Source organism: Tachypleus tridentatus, chromosome 13 (genome assembly GCF_004210375.1).
Source record: "Tachypleus tridentatus isolate NWPU-2018 chromosome 13, ASM421037v1, whole genome shotgun sequence".
Classification (NCBI taxonomy): Eukaryota; Metazoa; Arthropoda; class Merostomata; order Xiphosura; family Limulidae; genus Tachypleus; species Tachypleus tridentatus.
The window spans coordinates 108,441,641-108,469,216 of record NC_134837.1 but is presented as its reverse complement, the minus strand read 5'-3'; the positions used below and the strand labels follow the sequence as shown (position 1 = coordinate 108,469,216).

The following is a 27,576-nucleotide window of genomic DNA, read 5'->3' as shown; positions in this document are numbered from 1 at the left end:
CACACCAAATATGCTCGCCCTTTCATTCGTGGGAACATTATAAGGTTACGATCAATTCCATTATTCGTTGGTAAAAGAGTAGTCCAAAAGTTAGCGGTGGGTGGTGATGACTAGCTGTCTTCCTTCTAGTCTTACCCTACTAAATTAGGGACGGCTAGCGCAGATAGCCCTCGTGTAGCTTTGCGCGAAAATAAAAAACAAACAAAACTATTTTATTAGTATGGTAATTTTAAGACCAACTGTTACAATGTTTCTTTTTATTTGTAATTTTTCTAATGAATTTTAATATGGTATATAAATGAATACATTTTTAAAATGTCAAAATGATAGAGGTATTCTGATTTGCATCCATTGTATGGAGAAAAAAATAGAAAAAGTGTCAAATGTAAAGACATTTCATAATTGGATTATTTTATATGCATCAAGGCTTCTTGTCAAAATTATCATTACTAAATGATATGTACTCGAATTCAGGGCTCGAGTCCGCGTCGTGGATACAGCACGTAGCTTTGCCCTAAACAAACAATCAACAGATTGATAAATGCTTCACATCTTCTAAGTGTACATAGAAAATTTGTCACTGTTTGAGTCATTTAAAAATAATATAGATGATTAAGTATCACTATCCGACATAGAAGTAAACACCTTGTATTGAGAAATTCAAATACCCGTGACTTGACCGTGCGTCATATTTTGTGTCACGTTTATTACATGTGAGGGCGTGAACAAAAAGAACGCTTCTATTGGTTGTTGGAACTGCATTGTGGGAAGTTCACATGTATGCCATTGTGCGATTATAGCTTGGGTTCGTAACGCACTGTCACTGAAGGAGCTGGAAGGTGATAAGCAAGAACGATTTAAAAGAAGAAAAAATATCTTGCTAAGTAAGAGTTTCTGATTCAACATTAGGCAGTAGAGGAGTAGATTTGAAACAAAACCGTATAGAATGAGGAATATCTGGTCATTCTCTACATTTTGATTGCACGGGTGGCAGCTTTGTTTGGATAATGGCGGTAGTAGAAACAAGGAATAGACGGCATATGATGGCTTTCTCGGGGCCAGCGGCAACATCTGTCGTTTCGCACCAAGCGATCTTGACCGCAGCACAGCCTTATTATTCTCCTGTTGCTCCTCAGGATGTCCAACCAGATAGACCAATTGGTTACGGAGCTTTTGGTGTCGTATGGTAAGAGATGTATTTTATGGAAACGTAATATAAAAAGCTTTTTAACAGCTGGAAATAACAATTATAAGCCACACTAATTTTTAAGTTATAGTCAAAGGTTTGATAAACATGAAAATAAAGCCAAGATTTTGACATTCTTGTAGTGACTCTGGTATACACTTAAGCTCCTGTAATTCATAGATTTAAGTTTATAGTTAACGAGCTGTACTCAGAAAACATTTCGTAAATTATAATTTTAAAAGAATACAGGTAGGTCAAGGCGTAATGCTGACGTTACTTGAGTCACGTGCATCCACAAAATAAAATGAATCGCCATATTAGTTGATTTTGATTTATAATTTTTAAGTTATACTAAGTTCAACTAATTATTGGGATTGTTTGTATCGAAAAGATTAGCTTGATATGTTTAATGGTATATTTGATAAACAGTCTGCACGTAACCTTTGTAATTTAACTTAGCATTACATGTATACTCTTGGCGTGAAATAATAAGAAAATATTTACTAAATTATTCACGTAGTTTGAAAGTTAATACTTAATGTTATCAAGAATATATTCGAATTGTACGTGCTGGCTCGAACGTAACTTGTTATCTTTGGTTTGTCTAAATATATAATACTTATTAAGCATATATTCGAGCTATCTCTGTTCGAGGATAACTCATTAATTTTTGTTCCTCTAAATGGGTTATATAAAGTTAAAACCTTAGAATTCAATTATCGAATCATTGTTATTGACTGTAATAACCAGTACTAGTTGGTATACCTAGTTGAAGTTCGGCACACAAAGAAATTCAAAAATAAAAGCTTCATTTTCCCTGTAAACAAATATTTACGTTCACTGATTGCGTTGTAAGTTGGGTTTTCCGGTGATATTCTTTTATATGAAAATTGTAAAACCAAGAGTACGAATAGAGTAATACGAACAGGTTTAAATAAAGTCAAAGAGCTAGACAGATTAGTGGAGGTTAGGCTCAAACACAAAGACAAGAACTTCTACACCAGGTGGCAGGAGAACTAGAGGGTTTTGACCTGTCCGTTCGTCGGCCTTGGAAACACTCTGTTGGCTGTACTCTGACCAACGTAATTTCTAACAAAAGCACTAACTTTGTTACCATGGTAAATAGTAGTCAACGACAATTGAGTTAGTCATAAAGAGTCTTCTGATTCGTGTAGCACGTATTGGAATGCCTTTCTTCATATAATTGTATAGTTGTAAAACACTATGCAAGCTTCCTGTTTGTAAAAATAAATAAAACCATTTTTGAAAATGGAAACAATTCCCTTTGGTTGTGAGAATGAACATAATTTTCATGAGGGAGGGGAGTAAAATGTTTCTGACACTGAGGTAGAATATCCCTCTCACTTAGTCTTGGATAAAATGTTCTCATAAATAACTCAAATTTAGAAACTGTCCCCCAACTTTTAAAACTAAGAATTATGCCATCAAATTATGAATAGGTTTTAAATGAAGCAGATATGTAATAAAGAGGAAAGTAATTTGTAATGAAAATATTTTTTTTTATTTTGTGAAGCCAGTTTTGTTTTTTTTCCAAACCAGTTAAAAAGATGAAGGAAATGTTTATATCTTTGTTTAATGACCTAAGTGTGGCTTGGGCCTTACTTCCTACCATGATTTTATTTGCGTTGCACGTGATTTATTATGCAGTGAGAGATCATACAGTTTTATCTTTGCCGTAAAGGTTTCCACTTAGATCTTGACGTTTGGATGTAATGTGTGTGTTATTTCCACAATGTTTTATTATAATATTATAATTGTGTGTAGTCAGTTACTGAACGTGTGTAGACATCAGTTTGTATTATGCAGGTGAAATAAGGAATCATATATTACCATCGTGGAATAACACATTTCAGTATTGTTTGGTAGACTATATCTTTGATTTCTCTCTTTACTTATTAATTATTTACAAACAGCTGAGTAACATTTCTTTCTTGTAAAGATTGTAGAGTTTTCTTGGTACAAACGTGTTGAATATGCGTTCAGCTAAGAATCTCATTACAAAGTAATTATATATCTCACAGAGCTTCATTTTTATAGAATAGAATAGATTAATTAATACAGTTTTGAAGAGATACACTGCCTTGTGTCATTTTCTAAAGAAGCGGAAGTTGAGACCGAGTTCCAGCTGAATTACGTCTTTGTTAACCTAGCAACTGCGCTTTGGCGTCTCCAAAGTTGAAATTCTATTGGTTGTCTTGTTTATAAGGGAAGCTGGTCGAGTGGCCTGTAAGGAAAGCTAGGAGATGTTGGTATTTCTTTTCTGTTTGCACAGGTAGCGAGAACTGACAAGCTTAGCATAGTGTTTAATTTTAGTCTTTTTCTCTGCTTCATTATGTGTTTTCAGAAATACAACTCACTTCTGTAGTTGAACAATATTTGTATTAATGTTTTGGGGGTCAGCACTAACTTAAGTAATTTCGGTTAAAAATACTTTTTTTTTTTTACATTTGAAGAAGTTTATAATCGTATTCTTTAAATGTGGTTACTCTTATGTTAAAAAGCCGTCTGATGCATGCTTGTGTATGCTCCCCGTTACTTTAGTGAGTGACATTAGAACTTAAAACGTGAATAAAACAGTTTAGTTCTAATTACTTCATTGAGTATGTGTTAATTTCTGATTATTTTGTTACCCAGACTGATCATTTTGTTTTGTTTTAAAAATCTTTTCTCACTTTACGACCGCCGTTAATTCGATAATAAGCTATAGAAGTTATAACGCTAAAATTAAGGGCTCGACCATCGAGGGGAATAGAACGTACACTCTTTGTTCCTAATAATGAAACGATTTCTTTATCGCTTTGGGGTTGAGTTGAATTCCAAGTAGAAACGAAATTAGTGTTTCAACTAAGTTTAGGGGAAGAAGTCTAAAAACACTTTTCTTTTCATAATAATTATTGCAATAGTTTTACGTCTAATCGCAATCTATTTCAAACAATCAGTTTAATTTTTAGTGGATTTTATCAAAGGTAACTTCTAGGAACAAAGATTACCTCAAGCTTAAATTACCATGTAAACACATGATTTATTTTTCAAAAAAAAAAGGAGAAATGATCTAATGGTAACTTGAAACATTCTACCACCACTTGAATCTTAACATAGTAGTGTGAAATTATATTCATGTTTGTTTTTTTTTAAAGCGGCTTTCTGAACGTTGGATAAATTGTAGAGATTAAGGCAGTAGGTTCATCTCTTTCGTAATTCATATTTAATTGTGTACATCATTGTGTTCATCTGTATTGTCGCAGTTTTGTAGTATGTGAAAGTTACATGTGAAAAACGTTAGAAACATTCTCTACGATTTTCTGAGTACTTTCTGTTCGTCATAATTTCACTTCACACTCTAGTTGCTTTTCGACTCTAGAAATAAATGATATTCGAATTGAGCTTCTGGGGTTGTGGATTAAACTGCTCAAGTTCGCTGTCATGTGTATTAAAACTGTGCTGTACGAGAGAGGGCTCGTAATGATAATATCCTCTGTTGAAATCGTAAAACACGTGTAGACTTACCATGAGCTATAAAAGAATGCAGATACAGATGGGTGTCGAACGATTTCACACGGAAATTAAAATACTTCTAGTTATGTGTAAAGACTTTGATTGATTATTCGATGGAAAAACATGAGTTATATTTATTACTTGATTATTGATAAGGTTTAACGACGAATATTCACTTATTCCACAGTCCATTCACTTTGGCCATGGAACGTAGAGAAAATGTACACAATATTAATAAAAGCCGATTAACAAATGCCCAAGAATTAGAAAAACACCTATTTTGCAATGTCGGGTTGTGGCGTGTTCATATTCTGTTATATTTAACTGCAAAAAGTAGTCCAGCACCGTAACTTTGAAAGATTGTATACATTTGACTTACTCTAAATGTAACAGTATGGAATTCAGCGTTAACTATCTCAAATCTGATACGACGTGTCTGTAAGAATTAAGCTGTATCGTATTTTATCACTGTGTGTCAGTATTTCAAGCCTGTAGAAATGTAGAACTTTAGTTGTGTAGCTTGTGTGTGTCAGTATGATATGACTCTAAACAGGGAAGGTTTTATTATATGAAATTTGTATAATTTTTTCTTTTCTATGTTCTGTACTATTTGTTATCTTGTTCGTCTGTTGCTTTATGACCGAAGTCTTATTATTGGCAAAGAGCTCGCGACACCTCCGTTCCAGTAACCCATTTGTTGAATAAGCTTTTGGGTCATCGGGGGCTGTTGAGTGCAAAGCAGGACCAAGGTGGTCCTCTTTTTCAGGGCTTTGTTTAGGATAAATATACATTTTAGCCCGTTGGTCATACAGTCTAGACTTTTGCCAGAACGGAAGGGTGTGTGTGTGTGTGTCCACGCCATTTAATCCAAAAGTATATAAATAAAACTTCAACATTTACAGTGGGGGTTTCAATAGTCCAAGAGGGTAGTTGGTTGTGTTAAATTAATTCCAAGGCTACTTTCATCCATGTGATCGCGCATTCGTTCGCATTAAAAAAGTACAATAATGATGACTAGCATGTTGCCAACAATATCCGTCATTTTATAACCTTCTCATATCGTGTTTTGTCTCAGCAAAGTGTCTGTATTTTAGGCCAGGGTTTTCTGGTTTAATCCATCTAGAAACTTGAAAAATAATTAACTGTATTGTTCTTAAGCAGAAATACACATCTTGTGTATTTAATGTTTAGAGTACGTATAATCAGTGTTTTAGTCTAAAAAGACATTTACTTAGGAGAATTATGGATTGTCTTTGGGAGTTAGAAATACGTGTTTTACACCAGAACACAGCATTATGTAGCATGAACTTATTATGTCTAAAATCATATGTAGGTTGAGCGTTAACAAAAACAAAACATTAATGTTTTTGAAAAAACTTTACTATTAAAAATACTTTCAGCTGTTACTCAGTTTATTATTGTTTATTTATTGTGTGATTATATTGTTATATATAGTACTAGTGGGAATATCATTTTATCAAACCAACATTTTTAGATCACCACGCAGTGTTGGTAATCATTCTTGTTAATGTATTACATTTTCAATTGTAATATTTGTAACTGTTAACCTGTTAAAATGCTATACACTTTAAACTGATGACATCACACTTGGTACTTGGGTGCTTAATAGTATTTGTAATATCCAGATTGTTAAAATTAGAAATTCTTAGTTCGCAGTCTGGTGATTGTTCTAGTTAGTGGCATTCTCTAAATTTAATGAATTGTAATGTATTAAATCTTTAATTGGCATCTAAAATATGTATAGCTTACGTATTGCTGGTCTAAAGTGACTTAGCTTTCCCAAAACTAACTCAGTTCAAGGTGAATGGCACAAATATGATGACGTCATATTAAAGTTGAGGTGTTTAACCCCTTTATCATGCTTAAGATTACGTGCTGTAATCAGCTGGCTATTATTTGTAGCCTAGTTCAACACTAGCGCCTCCAAGCGTAGATAAACTAACTGACAATAAACTTTCTCACAGTCGTTCAACCATATTGTGTGTATCTATTTATTTATCTGTATCCAGCGAACATGTGTAGTAGGAAGTATGCTTTTTGTAATTTCGATCTATGCTTCCTCACGCTATTACAGTTTGGTACTAACCTTCGTACTAATGTTATAATTTTATATACATTTCCTTCTGGTTTTGTAAACTAGATTTAAATTTCCTGGTGTTATAATTTAGACCTATACGTCACAATATTGTCCTATTTTAGATCTACAGTCATGTGAAAAAGTTAGGATACCCTATGAAAGCCTGTGCATTTCTGTAACATTTTTGGATATGTAGATATTTAATCTCAATTTCAACAATACTGAGAGATTATAGGAATATAACCAAACAATTAAAACTGAAGAAAAGACTTTTCAAGATCTTCTCTAAATGTAATTCTACAAAAATGCATATTCTAACTGAGGAAAAAGTTAGGACACCCCCCACATTTATTCCCACTTAAAATGGCTCAACTCACACACAGGTGTGTCACACCAGGTGCACATGATTAGAATATGGTTACTCAGCATTTTGAATGAGGCTTGCCCTATTTAAACCTCAGACATTTAGTTTTGTGTGCTCCTGACTGTTGAAGTGAGAGTGAGCAACATGGTGAGAGCAAAAGAGCTGTCTGGGGCCTTCAAAAAGAAAATTGTAGCAGCTTATGAGTCTGGTAAGGGAGTTAAAAAGATCCCAAAAGATTTTGAAATCAGCCATTCCACTGTCCGGAAAATAGTAAACAAGTGGAGGGCTTTCAAAACAACTGCCAACATGCCCAGGTCTGGTCGTCCAAGCAAGTTCACCCTGAGAGCAGACCGCAAGATGCTAAAAGAGGTCTCCAAACACCCTAACATGTCATCACAGGACCTACAGCAGGCTCTGGCTACTGTTGATGTGAAAGTGCATGCCTCTACAATCAGAAAGAGACTGCACAAGTTTAACTTGCATGGGAGATGTGCAAGGAGGAAACCTTTGCTCTCTAAGAGAAACATCAAGGCCAGACTGAAGTTTGCCAGAGAGAATGTAGACAAACACCAGGACTTCTGGAATAATGTTTTTTTAATTGAATTATTTGGACAGCAGAACAGAGGTCATGTTTGGCGTAAACCAAATACAGCATTCCAGGAAAAGAACCTCATACAAACTGTGAAGCATGGAGGTGGAAGTATCATGGTTTGGGGCTGCTTTGCTGCAGCAGGACCTGGATAGCTCACAATCATAGAATCCACCATGAATTCTACTGTGTATCAGAGGGTGCTTGAGGATCATGTGAGACCATCTGTACGAAAATTAGAGCTGAAGTGGAACTGGATCTTGCAACACGACAATGACCCAAAACATACCAGTAAATCCACCAAGGACTGGCTGAAAACTAAGAAATGGAGAGTCCTGGAATGGCTGAGTCAAAGCCCAGATCTTAATTCCATTGAGATGCTGTGGAGTGACTTGAAACGGGCTGTACATGCAAGAAACCCCTCAAACATCTCACAGCTGAAAGAATTCTACATTAAGGAGTGGGGCAAACTTTCTTCAGACCGATGTTGGAGACTGGTAGATGGCTACAAGAAGCATCTCACTGCAGTTATTTCAGTTAAAGTGGGTAACACTAGCTATTAAGGGGTAGGGTATCCTAACTTTTTCCTTGGTTAGAATATGCATTTTTGTAGAATTACATTTAGAGATCTTGAAAAGTCCTTTCTTCAATTTTAATTGTTTAGTTATATTCCTATAATATTTCAGTATCGTTAAAATTGAGATTAAATATGTATATATCCAAAAATGTTACAAAAATACACAGGCTTTCATAGGGTGTCCTAACTTTTTCACATAACTGTATACTCCTGCTATTATTTTAATTTGAAACTATTCTTTGTACTGTTATTTTAACTTGGATCTGTGTATGTGGTAAATATTTTACTTACAAAGACTCTCATATTGTGATTATTGTTCTTGTAAAACATATTCTATGTGACCAGTGTAATATTCTTTTAGGTCTGTGACTGACCCTCGAGATGGAAAGCGGGTAGCTCTTAAGAAGATGCCGAATGTTTTCCAAAATTTAGTGTCCAGCAAACGAGTTCATAGAGAAATCAAGATGCTTTGTTTCTTCAAACATGAAAATGTGAGTAAGACTTGTAGTGCAATATGTACAATTATTGTTTCACTAAATACCATTGCTCCCCGCTAGTACAGCGGTATGTCTCCGGATTTACAACGCTAAAATCAGGCGTTCGAGTCCCCTCAGTGGGCTCAGCAAATAGCCTGATGTAGCTTTGCTTTAAGAAAACACACACCCACCATAAATACCAATATATATATATATGTGTGTGTGTGTATAATAAAGAATTTTGTAAAGTTAGCGTGACAGGTTCACTTGTATCACTTTTTTTCCAACATTAACCGCCATATTATGGATAAGTTTAAAAATTATTTCTCTTTAAGGGATCAATTTATTGACTACTTTACATACGTTCTCAACAGCTGGGATGCACGTGTTACATCATACCGGAAAGTTTTATGTCTTGTCTCTTACAACACTAACGCTAAGAGACGTGACTAAGAAAATTGGTTTAAATGAGAAATTATTTATGTTAAATATACCGGAAATCCCATTGTTAATTAGTGAGATTAATTATAATATTGGTGGCGTTTTCGTTCGATTTTTTTATGTGATCCATATGTTATTGGAGATCCTGTAACGAACACTTATGTATTCACTAACGGATTTAGTGGACAGTAATTTAGGAAAAAACAAAACAAACGTGTATAAGTGTCCAACAGGATACTTTTCTCTTTGGTTATTCCATGGTTAATTAACCATAGCAATTTCAACCATATAATAAACTTGATGAATATAATAGTATGAATTTCTTCTTTTTTGTTTACACATATTTTTATGTAGTTTATTACACACATTTGCATTTTTATTACTTTTTAATTACATGAGATAACATTTTACGAGGTTGTAAAACTACTGCATGTTTAACATTCGTAAGTGTAAAGTAGCGAAGATTGATTGAAACGTAATATTAAATTAGAATTATAACAGAAGTTGTACGTTTTCAAGTGTTTGTTTGTAATTAAATACACAGCTGCACAATGAGCCCTGTGTTCTGCCCACCACGGGTATCGTAACCCGTTACATTCTTACATTTATTACATTCTTACACACTTGACAGCTAGAACGATGTATCGAGTTAAACGCCTTCCAGAACTAACTAAATGAAAGAACACCACTAGCATTTTGTAAAATAAATGCAGATGTTTGTTTTCAATTTCGCGCAAAGCTACTTAAAATCAGTTTATATGTACATATAAACTGATTTTAAAGAAACTTCTGTTTGTGTCTAATTTTGACTTGTGCCAGTGGCTAGCAGGTTGGACTGTGGATCTGTTACTCTCAAGGAATCAATCGTTCTCAGCGTTTCGAGGCTATAGTCGACGGTCAAATCTCAGACAAAAGTAGCTCAAGAGCGAGTGTTGAAGATCCCTTTCCTATCGTCTGGTAGTTAAAAAGTTGGAACGACCAGCGCAGATGGCTCTTGAGCAGTCGTGCGCGAATAAAAAAAAAATCAGTTTCGTGATAACAGGTAAAAGACTAGAATCAGAATTGGACTTTTTTGCAATCAAACTTTCAAATAATCACTAAAACCAGAAAGGTTAATGAAACAATTTAAACATATTGCTTTATCTCATGCGTGACACGTTTGAATATAAAAAAGACATGAAGAAATTTATTATAATAGAAGGAAACTGGTTGTTCAAACCGTAACGTTAGGCATAACACTATGTATACAACAAAGCTTGTAAACAGTTATACTTTGTGTTATCAATTTATTTTATTTTATTGTCTTTTAAGTCAAAATAAACGATGAATAGTTAATTTTTCATGCCGTCCCTAATTTAGCAGTGTAAGACTAGAGGAAGGCAGCTAGTCATCACCACCCACCGCCAACTCTTGGTCTACTCTTTTACCAACGAAAGTGGGATTGACCGTAACATTATACGCCCCACGAATAATGCTTAACATGTTTGAAAACTTGTCGCTTCAAGATCACAATTAGGACCGAGCATGACAGTCTGTAGATCCTCGGTTCGCGCTCTCGTAACCGCAACAAATTGTACTCTGAAACTTCGGGGATGTGGGTGAGTTATAGGAACGACTTTCAAATCCCACTTTTCTAGGAAAATAGCCCACGAGTTATCGGTGGGTGGTGTTGACTTGCTGCTTTCCTTCTAGTCTTTCAACCAAAAGGCCCTCCGCTAGTACAGCGGTATGTCTATGGATTTACAACGCTAAAATCAGGGGTTCGATTCCCCTTGGTGGGCTCAGCAGATAGCCCGATGTGGCTTTGCTATAAAAAACCACAATCACACACTTTAAAAGTAGGGACAGCTAGCTCGTACAGCTCTCGAGCAACTTTTCGAAGAATTCAACAAACAACAAAATCGTAATTAGTTACATATGAGTCGTAATAAATAACATTTTAGTTACCTGTTTAAGAAATTAGGTTTAGTCTCTATAAACGTAGGTTGAGTGATATGTCGTTAATCCAAAACAGAAGGTTTAACATCCGATAAACACGAGATTTTATAAGTATTTCACTCTTCCTGCTGAGGGTCGCGAGTTCGAATCCCCGTCGCACCAAACATGCTCGCCCTTTCAGCCGTGGGGTCGTTATAACGTGACGATCAATCCCATTATTCGTTGGTAAATGAGTAGCCCAAGAGTTGGCGGTGGGTGGTAATGACTAGCTGCCTTCTCTCTAGTCTTACACTGCAAAATTAGGGACGGCTAGCGCAGATAGCTCTCGAGTAGCTTTGTGCGAAATTCAAAACAAACAAATCACTCTTCCTGAGTACATGTTTTCTTCATATTATGCTGGCAATAAATTCCGAGGTGATTATTGCGCATGGAGATATAAAATTGATTAATTAATAAACATTTATAATTTTATAATTATGATCAGCCATTAAACATGTTAGAACTTGGATACTTGTGTGATATACCTTTTGTTTTAAGCTTTAATTTCAAAATTTATAACGTGTCACTTCTTCCCGTGTCAACAGTAAGTTTAAGGACTTACAACGTTAAAATTCGGGGCTCAATTCGACGTGGTTGTTAGAGCTCACATGGTCTGTTGTGTTGTTTTACGCCGAAAGTAACAACAATAGCTGAGTAATGATCGGTTATTATTGGCGGCTATCTCGAGAAATTTTAAGAAGTATGACGTAACCCGGTTTAAGCTTCTGGTTATGATGTGTAAAGATGCTTTATTACAACTGTTCTTCCGATTAAAATTATTTTAAAAGTGCAGAATGTTTTTAATAATAATAAAAAACAGAAGGAAAAGCACATGTTTGCGAATCTTACGTGTGTTTAGATTTAAATTAATATGTAACTTACATAACGACTTGCGTGTGGGAGTTGTATATTTAATGTTGGTCAGGGTTGTCGTTACTGTGAAAAATAGGCTAAAATTAAAAAAAAAAAAGATCACTCGCATGGAGGGAAAAGTTTCTGTATCGTTCTCATTTTTAAGAGTGTCGTAGGATATTCGTTAAAATTTGTGTTCTTGAGGATATGTATGATTGTAACTTTAAATAGAACGCTACCAACGGTAACTAGGTTTTGCCTGATACCACTAATGTGATAAGTTAGAAACTAGTCTTTCTTCAAATGGGAGGAGTTGTTTGCTTTAATATTATATATTTCTATTATCTGATTTCAATTACTGTGTCCTAGTTGAATATTCAAGTTAATTTAGGCCTAGAATAGTAGTTCTGACTGGCAAGTTTGATTTCGGCTACAACCGTAGGGACCCGGCGTGATCAGATGGTTAAGGCACTCAGCTCACAATCTAAGGGTCACGGGTTCGAATTCGTGTCACACCAAATATGTTCGCCGTTTTAGTCGTGCGGTCGTTATAATGTTACGGTGAATCACACTATTCGTTAATAAAAGAGTAGCCCAAGAGTTGGCGGTGGATGGTGATGACTAGTCTTTTACTGCTAAATTAGGGACGGCTAGCACAGATAGCCTTGGTGTAGCTTTGCGCGAAATTCAAACCAAACCAAACGACCATAGGTGCTCGTATATAGAGGTAAATCTGCAGTTGAGCTTAATGTTCTCACGTGAAACCGAATAGCAGATCTGCTTTCCTATCTTTGTAAACTTGAAAGACATCTTACACTTTCCTTGAGACGCCTTAATTGAGGTAATAACTGTATTGCATACGACTAAACACAGTATTTTAATGTTACGACAAACTAATAAAAATATAATTCCTGTATAAGGTGTAACGATGCGTAATACTTCTGTAACATAGTATAGTTTAACACGATGTGATATATCGCGGTACTGTATGCTCGGCGTGCAGTAACACTGTACATTTCAGCATAACGTGGTGTAACATTGACCATCTGAACACGTTAGTTCAGAATTTGTCAGAATTCTGTGCTTGCTTGCTTCTTTTCACGTTTCATAAATGGCTTACTTTTTGACTATACATATATATATATATACAGTAATATCACTGAAGCTTTTAGATCCCGTTAGTATCGTGAAACACCCATTCTAGGTGGTCGTGCTGATGGCCGTTGACCCCCAGTATAATTTTCTCTCACCACACAACAAAACTGAACCTGTTAAACAGCTCCATTCATTATCGTTCGTTACATGGTGCCAGTTTTAACCTGGTTATGTTTATTTGACTAATGTTAGCTTAGTTTAGTCAAAGACTGAGTTATGGCTAAGGGCTGTTTAAAGGATTGCCTGATTATTATTAACGTGACTTATAGATCAGCTTCAGGACTTCGTCGATTATAAATCTGTGCTTGGATTATTAACGTAATTTATAATTAATAACTATTAAATTCAGAGGCTTCGTTAGGTACTTAAAATATTAAAGGATCGGGCCTATAGGCGCGGGAATTTTCAGGTGTTTCAGTTTGATATTGATCCTGGTTTTTGATTTTGATTTTCTAGACACCAACTGGGAATTCGGGACACTGACTAGTAGAATCGGGGCACGGACTTATGTGTTAGTGTCAGCGACACCTTTGATTAAATTATTTTATATTTTCGGTCGACGGCTGTTGTTATAGCCGCATAGGTTTGGCGAGGACTGCTGTGGTGTATAATCCCATTGAGGGCTATTAAAATGGTGTACATATATCTTACTGAAGGCTGTTACTGTAGTTTTACAGATTTTTCAGAGATGGTAGCGTGGTTTTTAGACCTGGACGAAAAATGTTAGCTTATGGGGTTTCCGAGGTGTTCAAACGTCTTTGTGTGTGTGTCTGTACCATCGTGCCTGAATTTGTAGAAACGTAATAAAATTATATTATTTAACACTCATTAAAATCAGCTTGAAAAGTTAACACTTGACATTTTTTTTTGTGTATGTGTGTAATTCATTATATTTTAGAATAAGAGGGAATCTTCACTAGTTACAGCATATGAAATTCTTTTAGGCAGAATTGGAGTAAATTAATCTCTGAAGCATTTTTACCTTTTAATTAGCTATATTTTTGAGTACCAGCGATACCATGCGTGAGGCGCACGTGTACCCCATTTTATTACTTGAAGTTTGAGGAAATTAATCTATGAGACTTTTGGTGTGGTCAAATACACGAGTCGAAAGGGTTTGACCTCCTGTGTTCAAAACTGTAATTAACTTTAAATTTGTTGAATAGATGGCGGAGCTAAGAGCTAAAACTTTGTACTTGAAAAAACAACAACAATAAAAAAACTCCAAGCCATTTTATGAGCCGTCATACCACGGATAAAAATATAACCAAGAAACTCATGTATGGTTTTAGTTTATCATACGTATGATAACCAGAAGTTTGCTCTTACAGCGACAGGTCTTTATTTCATCTGTTTTTTGTACGACAGACTGGTAATTTACTTTTTAAGTATACGTACACACAGAATACTCTACCGACATCTTACCTGGCGTGCAAGGTGTATTAAAATATAACAGATACGAAGCGGAAGATAGAGATAACCAGTACGAGGCCATCACATCCTGAATATACAGTCATGTCGTTCAGGCTAAAGAATGATTGCATCAAGCTCTGTATATTGTGAAGTAAAATCGTGACTTGTATGTTCGAGATAGCAAGTGAGAGGACTACCCGGATGTGCGGGTGTACCGAGGACTACGCAAATACGTAATCTTAACAAGTTTCATTAAATTTAAGTTCTGCAAATACAAACTCTATCACACTTCCAGTGTACCATCCAGAAGTATTAAAAAAAAAAAGTAGAAGTTAATATGTTTATACTTTGAGTTTAATGGAGATATTTGTTTCCCGTTTCCTAAATTAAACCTTAGTAAATAGTAACACTTCCATTCCACCCATGTAGAAGGGACTTGTTCTGTGTGTTTATCATTGTTACATGTTAATAATTCTTGTTAGACCAGCTGTGATGTCTCTGACTTGGTGGTGTTGACACCTCGTAGTACTGTTTGATTTGTTACATGTTAATAATTCTTGTAAGACCAGCTGTGATGTCTCTGACTTGGTGTTGTTGACACCTTGCAGTACTGCTTGATTTGTTACTTGTTAATAGTTCTTGTAAGACCAGCTGTGATGTCTCTGACTTGGTGTTGTTGACACCTTGCAGTACTGTTTGATTTGTTAATTGTTAATAGTTCTTGTAAGACCAGCTGTGATGTCTCTGACTTGGTGGTGTTGACACCTTGCAGTACTGCTTGATTTGTTACTTGTTAATAGTTCTTGTAAGACCAGCTGTGATGTCTCTGACTTGATGGTGTTGACACCTTGCAGTACTGCTTGATTTGTTACTTGTTAATAGTTCTTGTAAGACCAGCTGTGATGTCACTGACTTGGTGGTGTTGGAACGTTGCAGTACTGTTTGATGTGTTAATTGTTAATAGTTCTTGTAAGACCAGCTGTGATGTCTCTGACTTAGTGGTGTTGAAACGTTGCAGTACTGTTTGATTTGTTAATTGTTAATATTTCTTGTAAGACCAGCTGTGATGTCTCTGACTTGGTGGTGTTGACACCTCGCAGTACTGTTTGATTTGTTACATGTTAATATTTCTTGTAAGACCGGCTGTGATGTCTCTGACTTGGTGGTGTTGAAACGTTGCAGTACTGTTTGATTTGTTACATGTTAATAATTCTTGTAAGACCGGCTGTGATGTCTCTGACTTGGTGGTGTTGAAACGTTGCAGTACTGTTTGATTTGTTAATTGTTAATATTTCTTGTAAGACCAGCTGTGATGTCTCTGACTTGGTGGTGTTGACACCTCGCAGTACTGTTTGATTTGTTACATGTTAATATTTCTTGTAAGACCGGCTGTGATGTCTCTGACTTGGTGGTGTTGACACCTCGCAGTACTGTTTGATTTGTTACATGTTAATATTTCTTGTAAGACCGGCTGTGATGTCTCTGACTTGGTGGTGTTGAAACGTTGCAGTACTGTTTGATTTGTTAATTGTTAATATTTCTTGTAAGACCAGCTGTGATGTCTCTGACTTGGTGGTGTTGACACCTTGCAGTACTGTTTGATTTGTTACATGTTAATAATTCTTGTAAGACCAGCTGTGATGTCTCTGACTTGGTGGTGTTGACACCTTGCAGTACTGCTTGATTTGTTACTTGTTAATAGTTCTTGTAAGACCAGCTGTGATGTCACTGACTTGGTGGTGTTGGAACGTTGCAGTACTGTTTGATGTGTTAATTGTTAATAGTTCTTGTAAGACCAGCTGTGATGTCACTGACTTGGTGGTGTTGACACCTTGCAGTACTGCTTGATTTGTTACATGTTAATAGTTCTTGTAAGACCAGCTGTGATGTCACTGACTTGGTGGTGTTGGCACGTTGCAGTACTGTTTGATTTCTTAATTGTTAATAGTTCTTGTTAGAACAGCTGTGATGTCACTGACTTAGTGGTGTTAGCACTTTGCAGTTGTGCTTGGTTTGGTACTTGTTTATAGTTCGTGTTAGAACAACTGTGATGTCACTGACTTGGTGGTGTTGGTACTTTACAGTACTGCTTGATTTGTTACGCCTAAGTATCAGTTATCCACAGCCTAAGCTGACTGAAGTAATACTACAATGCTGTGAAACTTTATGTACCTACAAGACATTAAAATCCGGAAGATTGAAGGGGCACACGCAAATATTTCGGAACTAGTTTTTTGAATTTGAAGTTTTATAATAGTTTGTTCCATTTACTGCTTTTTTGTTCGTTAACTTCTTTTCACGACATTGTATTTTTTATTACAACCGTTAGGTGTTTCCAATAATCCTATGGAACTTAATCAAAACCTGCATTATTATCTTTAAGGTATTTCGTTCCTATGTCTATTGAGAAGCGTTACATTTATTTTACTGCGTCATAGTTAAGTTCCTATTTTAAGGAGTACATGTATGTTTTCTTATATTGGGTTATCTGCTGTGTTCACCGAGGAGAATCGAACCCCTGATTTTAGCATTGTAAATCCAAAGAATTACCGCTGTCCGATCAGGGGACCTTTCCGAAGGAATATTGGTTTGTGTTCAGTGTTAACTTGTGTTTAAGTTTTCTACCGAGGCACAGATAATGTATATAAACTATCATGTTCCTTTCATAAAGCTTAAAGCAGGGGCGGATGATTTTGTCGTGGAATTATTCGTGTTTGTGTGTCTGTATGTGTGAGGGGGGGGTGCTACTGCTAAAAGAATTCTTTGTTCGAAAAGAAACGAATGGCCTTGCGGTATCGATGGCTTTGTCGCCCGTGTAGCTAGAGGATACATTATGCTCGTAACTATGGTGACCTTCACCTTGGTTTAGGCTTCGTGCTAGAAAGAACATCTGTCGTCTTGCCCCTCTCCTGGTCCTCACCGGATAAGTCAGTCGGTGGCCTCAGCGCTTTAGAAAATTCTGAACACTGTTAAATGTATTTGGTGCTAGTCGCTTTGCTTTTGAGGTAACCAGTCACCATTGGAAGGATCCCTACATGTTAAATAATGTTTTTATTCTTGTTTTTTTTTTTTATTATTTCAAGATACATAAAATATTAGTGACTTTCTCTAAACATTTTTAATCGGATACTGTTCGAATAGAGTTTTAGAAAGTGATAACATTTTTTATTTGTTTTAGCTTTTTGTGCACCTTATGTTTCTTATACGGGCAACAAAGCAGTTTCTTATGTTATCTAAAATCGCAAGGCGAAAAATAAACATTACAAATTTATATCTTCGAATTAAGCTTTCATATCATTCGTGTAAAATATATATATATATATATATATATATAAGGGCAGTGTTGAGAATACACGTACGGCTATCAGTTGTTTCATTTGGAAGACCTCGGAAAGAGGACGTGTTTTTTCTACAGATGCAATTGGTTTCCACGCAGGAAGAAAGTCGTTATGTTGCTCGTTTTTTTTTTTTTTTGCTTCTTTAAATTTAAACGGCTTGAACTGTGAAGTTACTTTAACCTTTCGATCCATATATTTGAATGGTCAGGATGAAGAAGACGAACCAGTCTGTGTAATGAGGTTTGGTTTGTTACCAGTAATATGTTATTTTCATAATTATTATTCAACTTTTTCTTTCAGGTTATGTCCGCGCTTGACATCCTGCAGCCACCTCATATTGACTTCTTCCAAGAAATGTATCCTTTTAACGTTTTACGTAGGTTAATTGTTTCAGCATTTAACTTACAATTTTTTTTCTCTAGAGATCTCATACTAAGATTGTTTTTCATACAAGTAATGGAGCTGTTTGCATTGTTAACTGAGTGTGTATTTGTTTTTATTCCTAAGTTTATTCTAAAGGTAGATCTTTAAAGAAAATAATCACTTCGGAAAAGTTGTCATTGAATGTTCTTACGGCTAATTAGAAAAGGAATTGAAGTTTACAAGTATTTTGTATAAGTTAAGACAATTGTAATTCAAATAATTTGGTGATTACGTTCTGGGATTATTGCGTTTATGTAGTTTTTATTTTTTACGCCTAGTTTCTTACAAACACGAGACAAAAGAATAATTATGATATTAAAAACTATGTGACAAGATAAATAATTCTGGACCAGAGCTAAACGTCGATATGTTATTATGTGCCCTAAAGCTGTTATAATTAAGCAAAGTATGATCTTCGTGACCAAGAATCACATACTACGATAGACAAATCGAATGGCAGGAGAAAATTCTAAAAGTTTACGTTAAGACTTGAACATGTAAACTTGTACTTCTACCCTAAAAACAAATGTAGAGGGTGTAGCCCAGCTCGCCTGGTACAAGGTATCGCTCAGCTTGCATGATACAAAAAGATGTAGTTCAACTTGTCTGCTAATAAAAAGGTGTATCTTAATTTGCCTGGTACAAAAAACGTACAGCCCAGTTTGCCTTTATGACATACTGTTTTCAATAGGTAGCTTCAACTTGAGGTGGAAAATAGCTCTTTAAAGTACAAACGATGATTGAGATTACTTTATAATGTACACGACACTAAACAGTTTAACATCACACACAGTAAAATATATGTGAACATATATGTCAGAAGGGCTGAATGGCTTTCTAGGGTACAGTCATGAATATACGTAATTGTGCGACTCCTTGAAAACTCCTTTCGTGTGTACATGGTATTTACCTCCTATAGATATATATTACACGATCCAGAAGAGTTTCATTGCTAGTCCTTATTGGTCAGTTTAAACACATTAAAGCTGTTCTTCAAAATCTACCTTCTTCTCTGAATTTAATCATTGCCACTACCGGATCATATTATTTATGATTTCTTTGAAGCCAGTTTGTAATGGAACTTTCCCACAGTCGTTCTATGAGCACTTTCGTGATTAGAATTTTGTCATCTGTTTCCGTCTGCCATTTACCGACTCTCATGTTTCTGAGCTGTCCTGTTTTTTACCAGCTCACTTTTTAGTTATTTTTCACTATTGGTGTCATACTTCCCGAGTTTGTTTGTTTTTTCTCTTTTTCTTTTGGTTTCATTTGCACAGGTAAAATGAGCACACCAAATCTGTTCAAATTATTATCTTGATTTCATTTGCACAGGTAAAATGAGCACACCAGATCTGTTCAAATTATTATCTTGATTTCATTTGCACAGGTAAAATGAGCACACCAGATCTGTTCAAATTATTATCTTGGTTTCATTTGCAAAGGTAAAATGAACACACCAGATCTGTTCAAATTATTATATTGGTTTTTACTCTTTAATTTTTTTACATTCAAGAACCTTTCTCCTGGGTTTTTTTCCTTCAGGCCCGTCACACATGCTCGTTCCTTCTGTCTCATCTGACGTTTGAGAATGACTATTAAGACACCCAAGGTGTGTATTGTGAAAGATTGATTTAAACATAATTTCGTTTCAGTAGACATGTAAAATAAAAAAAATTCTTACTATTAACATGAAATTTAGCTTAACGGAAATGGGATAACGTGAATCACATAGAAGAAATAAGCTGTGAAAGTTTAGAAATCATACAAAACTTAATCTTTGGTCACTGTTTTTTTGTTGTTTATTTTTTGCGCCTTCAGATGCAAACGTTTTATGTTGCTTGGATGCTTATGTGCTACAGACCTTACTATGCAGAGCGGGGCGCAGCATGGTGGTTAACATGTGTGGAAGTAAACCCGAGTCGGTGCTGGGTGCACTGTAAGAATTACAGTGAAGTCCCACAATTCGGTCAAACAACTGTAAACCCAAGAGCTGGCGGGAGGTGATGTTGACCTGCTTCCTTCTCTCTTGTCTATCACTGCAGTATTAGAGACGGCCATGTTCTGATAGCCTTTGTGTAGTTGCTTGGCGAGACGGTTCTTAAACAAAGAAACCCTCACTATGCAATTAAAACGGAAGTCTTATTTTAGAGAAATTCTTCCAATGTATTTAACTTAAAAGTTAAATTTAGCAAACAGCCGTAAAAATAATTTATTTCGAACCTGGGAGTTAGTTTTAGTACACACCAGTCTACATTCATACATTCTTTATTATATGCTTCAATATGTGTCGCATTTTTACTAATGTGTTCTTACGTTTGTGCATACATAGTGACTAACTTACTGTTGTTCGGTTTCTAGGTAATACGTTGTAGAATTCTAAAGTAGATTTTATGTATATGTTTATATATACACATACACATTATACATATATACTCTACTTTATTATGAGTAACAGTAGATAAATTAAGGCTAACTGATATTTTCCGTCTTTGTACGTTTGACGTTGAGGGGTTTCTAGTTGAGCTCCTGTTATACACAATGCTTGGTATTACAGCGAAAGTTTTCTTTGTGTATTTTCTCCGTGATTTTAGGTCGTTCGCCAGGTGGCACTTTGAAAATCACTAGTTCCGAGGTCATCACTCACACACGTGAGCTGTTGCTAAGAGACAGGCGATTCTAGAACAGCGTAAGTGTTCATAAAAAAAAATTCCGATTAGTGTTGAAATCAGGCGTTCTCTATACTTGAGATACATACACGGCAGCGATGATTTTAACTACACATCAGAAACTGGCGTTTTTTCAATATTAATAAACTGAGAAAACAACCTTTTTTTTTCTTTCACTACAAAGCGATCTGTGGTGTTGTTTATGCCAGAAAGAGCTTTCGTTTAACTCTGTCATATGTGTTATAATACACAACACAGCAGTATGTTTTACATTGCCCTATAGATACATGATCAGAATAACAAACGTCGGTATAAGCGTTGTTTAGCAAAAGTATGTTGAAAAATGAACATTTTAGGAGAGTTTGTAGTTTCATCTCTACGAGATACCAATTTATTCATCACTTAATATTATAACATGACTTATTGAGTTGTTAGCACATTTCGTAAAAAAAATGTTAGGTGTTTTTAGCTACCTCTAGCCACAATGTGATGAGCAGGACCGTAGCCAAGGATATGCCTTGAAAATTGCCTCCTCCCAACACTTTGTTTGGATTATACATAACGTTTTGTATGTTTTCTTTTTTTATATAGGAAAATGAGTTCTTGACCTTTAAAAAAGTTGGTTCCCGGCAACGCTAGGTGGTTATGGCGCTCGACTCGCAATCTTAGAGTCGAAGGTTCGAATCAACAAAACATGCTAACCTTTTCAACTGTGAGAGTGTTATAATGAGAAAGTCAATCCCAATATTCATTGGTAAAAGAGTAGCCCAAGAGTTGGCGGTGAGTAGTGATGATTAGCTGCCTTCCATCTAGTCTTACACCGCTAAATTAGGAATGGCTAGCGCAGATGGCTCTCGTGTAGCATCTTTGCGCAAAATTCATAAAACGAAACCAAATAAAAAAAATCAATAGGAAAGCCCCATTATAAAACATTCTTAAATACGATATACAAATATGAAATATAATGCTTGAAAGGTGTATATGTGCATAATACATAATAACCATGTATATTCGATTGATACGAAATGCTTTAGGGGGAAAGAACTGTTATTTCTCTTTTCTCCTTTTTGTTTTGTCAAGTAAGCTGTATTTCAAAGCAATTATTACTATTTACAAAAGTTTTTTTTATGTATATCAATAGGTAAATTATTATTTAGGTTATACGAAGCACTGTCTCAACAAATAGCGTATCCATCAAGTATTGTTGTACCATCTGTATGGTTATAAGCTTTGTTTGATGAATAATGATTTTATGTTTAGCGCGAACTCGCACTAAGGTCCAAGATTGTTTGTTTGGTTTAAATTTCGCGCAAAGCTACGAGGGCCATCTATGCGAGCCGCCCCTAATTTTGCAGTGTAAGACTTGGGGTAGACAGCTAGTCATCACCACCCACTGCCAATTCTTGGCCTACTCTTTTATCAACGAATAGTGGGATTGACTGCTAACGTTATAACGCTCCCACGGCTGAAAGGGCGATCATGTTTGGTGTGACGGGGATTCGAACCTGCGATCGTCGGATTACGAGTCGAATGCCTTAACCACCTGGCAATAAGATTATTTGTATCAAAACAAATAACATAATTAACTTATTCTTATAACATGAAACGTCTATGATTGCAGATGTGGATTTAATTTATAGCTTAGATTGATATTACTCTGTATTAAATCTTTACTCACTTGCCATATGTAATTTTTCTATTAAGAACATAATACTTAAAATACATACAGAGTGTGCCGCAGTTTGTTACCTGTGAGGTCTTTCTCGCAATTCTTAAACTCATCATAATATTTTAAGGTTAGTGTGACGCTCGATTCTGACTAACATTTGTCGAAGCTGGTGAATCATGGTTATAATTAATTATTCTTGTCGTAAGACAATCAATATTAAGCCGATTACATTTTTTTAACACTACGTTCTTTGCTTATTTTTTGAAACGCTAATATACATTCTAGAGTTCTACTTACTTCTCACTAACATGTTACATAGACATGTTAATAATTAAAACATTAGTTGTAATAAAACCTGAAGAGGACTTTGTGGAAACCTTATATTACTCGGGGAGGAATCCAGAAGGCTGTACCAAAACACTGGTAATTAATAATGAAATGTGTATTATTTAGGAATCTAACTGTGTGATAAAAAGAAGACAATGTATGTATGTGTAATGGATATTATACTTACACACTTTCGTCTATCTTCCCTTTTTCTGAAATACAACAGCGTATTTTGGGATTTTTGTTTTGGTGCTGTTTTGTCTCTCAGTCACGTGCTGCTTGACATTAATCTTTGTAAACTTTTAAGGGCTGCCTCCCGCGAACAACCAATTTGCTAAAACTTTAAAGGCAATAACTTGGAGACATATAACAATGTTTCGAATAGCAATAGAGTTCAGGTTCGAGGATTGTACCACACCAAAGTTATTATAAAAATAACTACTCAAGAAAGAAACGTTCACATGTTCTGAATAGACTTCTGACAACAAGATTTTATTGGGCAGGTGTTGGCAAATGGGGTTATGTAGGTAGTAGGCGGAGTCGCAATTGTATTACATTCACTTTGTATCACTAGGTTGGTGGCGCCACCAGCTGGTCAGCTATGCATACAATATAATTGTGTGTTTGATTAGAAGGTTACTTTTTCAATAAGTTTTTATCATGATTAACTGTTTCACAGAATGTAAATGATAAATAATGTATTCATATCGGAGAAAATACTTTTAAAAGTACATCATTGGTGATGGTCGATGCATCTGAACATAATTAATCCTGAGGATCACATCCATTACATTATTTAGTAATGTTTTATTTATTTATTTAAATGAGAAACGCCCTCAAAATATTTACAAAATTCCGTTTCAATGATTTCAATAATGCTAACCATTACAACATTCAACTATCAATAAATGCATCAGGTTTCAGACGACATAGATATTTAAATTGCATAACTATTGTATTATGTGAAATAACTTTCTGATTATTTTTCGAAATATCGTCACATCGTTTTGCCGATTAATGTACAAGTAGAATCCCCCTAGTGGCACAGCGGCATGTCTGCGGTCTTATACTGCTAGACACCAGGTTTCGATATTTTTGGTGGGCAGAGCACAGGGTAGCCCATTGTTTAGCTTTGTGCTGAACTATAAACTCAAGTAGGCTAGCAGAAACGCTGCTTATGTTTTCCATTAAGACAGTTCTGTTGTTTAATGTGAAACTTATGTTTAAATTACAATAAGAACTATTGCAAATACATTTATAATGTTGAAACAAAGTTGCCAGCATGTTTTATTATATGCGAAACATCTCTGATTAAAGTGACAGGTATGAGTTGGTATCCATACCGGAAAAAAAAAAAAAGTGATACTACTGTAAAACACCCTACCCACAACTCCTTGGTTTCACAGGAAATACGTTTGGTTTTAGCCTCCATGCAATAAGTTCCTAAGTATGTTTCATCTCAGGCCCTTGTCCTTATTCTCCGAACCCCTTCCTCTTTGCCTCGAAATACAGTACCTTTTCCAAACCTTTTAAAGCAATCAACATTCAATGCATCGGTACTTTTCAAAATAGTTCCGTCGTTGGATTTTCTCTGCAACAACTGAACTGTCTTACTACAGAAAATAACTTTTAAAGACACTCATGAATAAGCCCGTTTCTAATCATTTATTGAAATGAGATATTTTCTTAAGCACCCATTAAAGCAGTTGCAGATTATTACTGACCTTAATTAAAGGGCATATACATCGAAATTTGTCACTAGGAACTGTGCAGTTTTGAACTAATCAAGACACTTTAGCAAAGTGTCAACGTATTTTTTCTACGAGAAATAATAAATCTGTTAAGTTCATTTCATTTGTGTTATCGTAGTAGAATTAAAATAATTGAATAAACCTTCAAATTTTTCAACTAATCGTGTTGTAGTTACTGCGTCGTTATGTAAGGCACCCAGAAATGCATATATCATAGTATCAGCTAATAATGGGTGACCATAGATTTGCTTATCTTGACAGCTTTTAATAGCACTTGTTAAAAAGACATGTTTGAGCACATTCGAATGGGCAAAACAGATTTTGTATTACACTGTCTTATCATTGTTCTTTCGTTGGCGTATATTCTTTTAGTTAGCTGATAATGTTATTGATAATAATAATAAATTATATTAATTTAGTTCGTGTAAACTATAACGAATTAGTTTCTTTCTTTCATGTTTATACAAGCTTAAACACTTGTATACTGTCGTAAATTGTTGTAGGCCTACTTCACAAATGACGTTCATTAATATAAAATAAATAAACTTGTACAAAATAACTCAATAAGCACAACAGCAAACACAGATCCAAATACTTCATGAAAATATACTGACTGATTTCATTCTCTCTCTTGAAAAAACTCTGTCGCAACTATCTAATATTTATTCAGTAGTACAGCGGTATGTTTGCGGACTTACAACGCTATAAACCAGGTTTTGATACCCGTATAGTGGGTATAGCACAGGTATTTCATTATGTAACTTTGTTCTTAACTTCAAACAGACATTGTAATCAAATATGTAATCAAGACACTTGACATCACATCCTTTGAATTTTCTATGCCCATCTGATTATACTTGTTTGATCTGAGCCTTATTATTAAGACCTGCAGTCCCCTCAAGCTAACATTTAAATTACAGTGTCAAAAAAGATAGCTTACAACAGGAAAAAGGGGGTTTTACACGCTTTCGTAGTACCGTTTTGTTGCTGACAAAAAAAAAATCAACATTTTTGAAATTGTTTTTGATACTCTTAATAAGCTGAGGAAGAAAAATATGTATTATATGTTATTTAGATTTTTTCAATAGAAGTTTTAATAAGAGCTGTACTCATTATTTGAAAGAAGGAAAGATTCACAAATAATTGATCACACCATAACTTTCACAATAACCACCCCCTCCGTGGCTAAGCGGTACGTTTGAGAGTTTCCAATGCTGCTGAAAACTACGTTTCAATACCCGTAGTCGGCAGAGCTTGTTATGTGGCTCAGTAGTTAACAACTAAACACAAAACCAGTAGCATTAGACTCGAGTGCAACATATTTCTTTACCAACTAAGACTAGCTTTCTGGTTCGCCAGTTTTTCTGAATTAAAGTAAAGTTAGTTCGAGTAAAAATAAATAATAATCGTGTTATTAATCCGTAACATAAGGAAACTAATTTTTAATGATACAAATAAAATTAAGTTGTTAATATATCTATGTATAAAATTAAAGTTAATATCTTATGAACGATTCCATAGTATATTGTTCATTTTGTTATATTTTGGTAGTACTAATAAAAGAACAATGGAAAATATCAGATATTTATTTTTGATATCGCTCTATTAAAAAAAACAACAAATATTTAAAAAAAAATTTTTTTTTATGTAAACATCTATGTATGAATTATTTTGAACTAAAACATCATTTGTTAGCCAACATCAATGAAAATGCCTTACATTTAATCTAAGCTAACTGCTTACCAATAATATTGTATGTGATACAATTTTATGACGCTGAAACCATAGGACATAAACTTGACTGTGACCTCACTGTGTTCAAGTTGATAATATTCACTGTCACTATCGTCCTTAGGTTCATTATCACTGGGACAGTCAACCAACATTTTCCTAATTCTCTTGCCTTCAGTGTCGCCATACATATTCAGTATAATAAAAAATAGGAATTTTCCCTCATAAAAATATAAAACTTTTTAAAAACCGTTGTTGGAGAAGATTTTGTTTCATATTTGGCATGTTTAAGTTCTGAAAACTCTTATTGTATCATAAGTGGCAAATAGTAGAGAGATAGTTTATACCTTGGTCAAGTACCGTGGAGTATTTTGTTCCCCAAGCCATATCTTGTTTTCATCTCAACCTGAGTAGAATGGGAGGAACTTGGTGTGTAGTCTGTTAGCAGTTTTAGGAAGCTACCAGAAACAGCAAAGGCCTCAGTACTCCCATCTGTCTATTGTGAGTTTTACTTTATTTTATTTTTTTTTTGGAAGGGGGGATTCCAGGGTACGAACATAGGATAAAGTTATAACACTTTATATCAACAAAACAATTTAAGAGCTAATAAATTTCCACCTGTTTTTATGAACCAGATGTTCTGTTTACGCTTGTGATAGAAAATCATTATTTTACACAAATTATGTGTTATATAAATTGTGTATGTTGTAGTTCATTGCGAAATTAAACTTCTATATGGCTTTATTATTTTTAAAACTCAACATTATTTAGTTTAAATTCTTACGTTAACAATTTGTCAGTTTAATATCATTAAATGAGAAAGGGGATTAATGTATCATTCAGGATATTTGTTATATTTTAGATATATTGACGAGTTGTAATTAATCGACTAATTCAAGATGAATCAGTAGTGTAATGTATATTATTCTATTACATTGTCAAGTATACAGAAGGACTTCAATTCAAGCCTGGTAATTATTTTCATAATATGGATATTTATCGGATCTTTGATTTTCAGGATTAAACG

At 34.9% G+C, this 27,576-nt stretch overlaps 1 protein-coding gene across 1 annotated transcript in view; it reads left to right on the top strand.

Moving 5' to 3' along the window:
* Positions 1-779: 779 nt before the first annotated feature.
* The window catches only part of LOC143240750 (serine/threonine-protein kinase NLK-like), a 48,952-nt gene continuing 22,155 nt past the window's right edge, over positions 780-27,576 (top strand). The window contains exons 1-3 of the mRNA XM_076483712.1: positions 780-1,186; positions 8,692-8,821; positions 18,283-18,338. Of these exons, the coding sequence (XP_076339827.1) occupies positions 1,008-1,186; positions 8,692-8,821; positions 18,283-18,338 (365 nt within the window). The 5' untranslated portion in view covers positions 780-1,007. The remainder of the gene's footprint in view (positions 1,187-8,691; positions 8,822-18,282; positions 18,339-27,576) is intronic.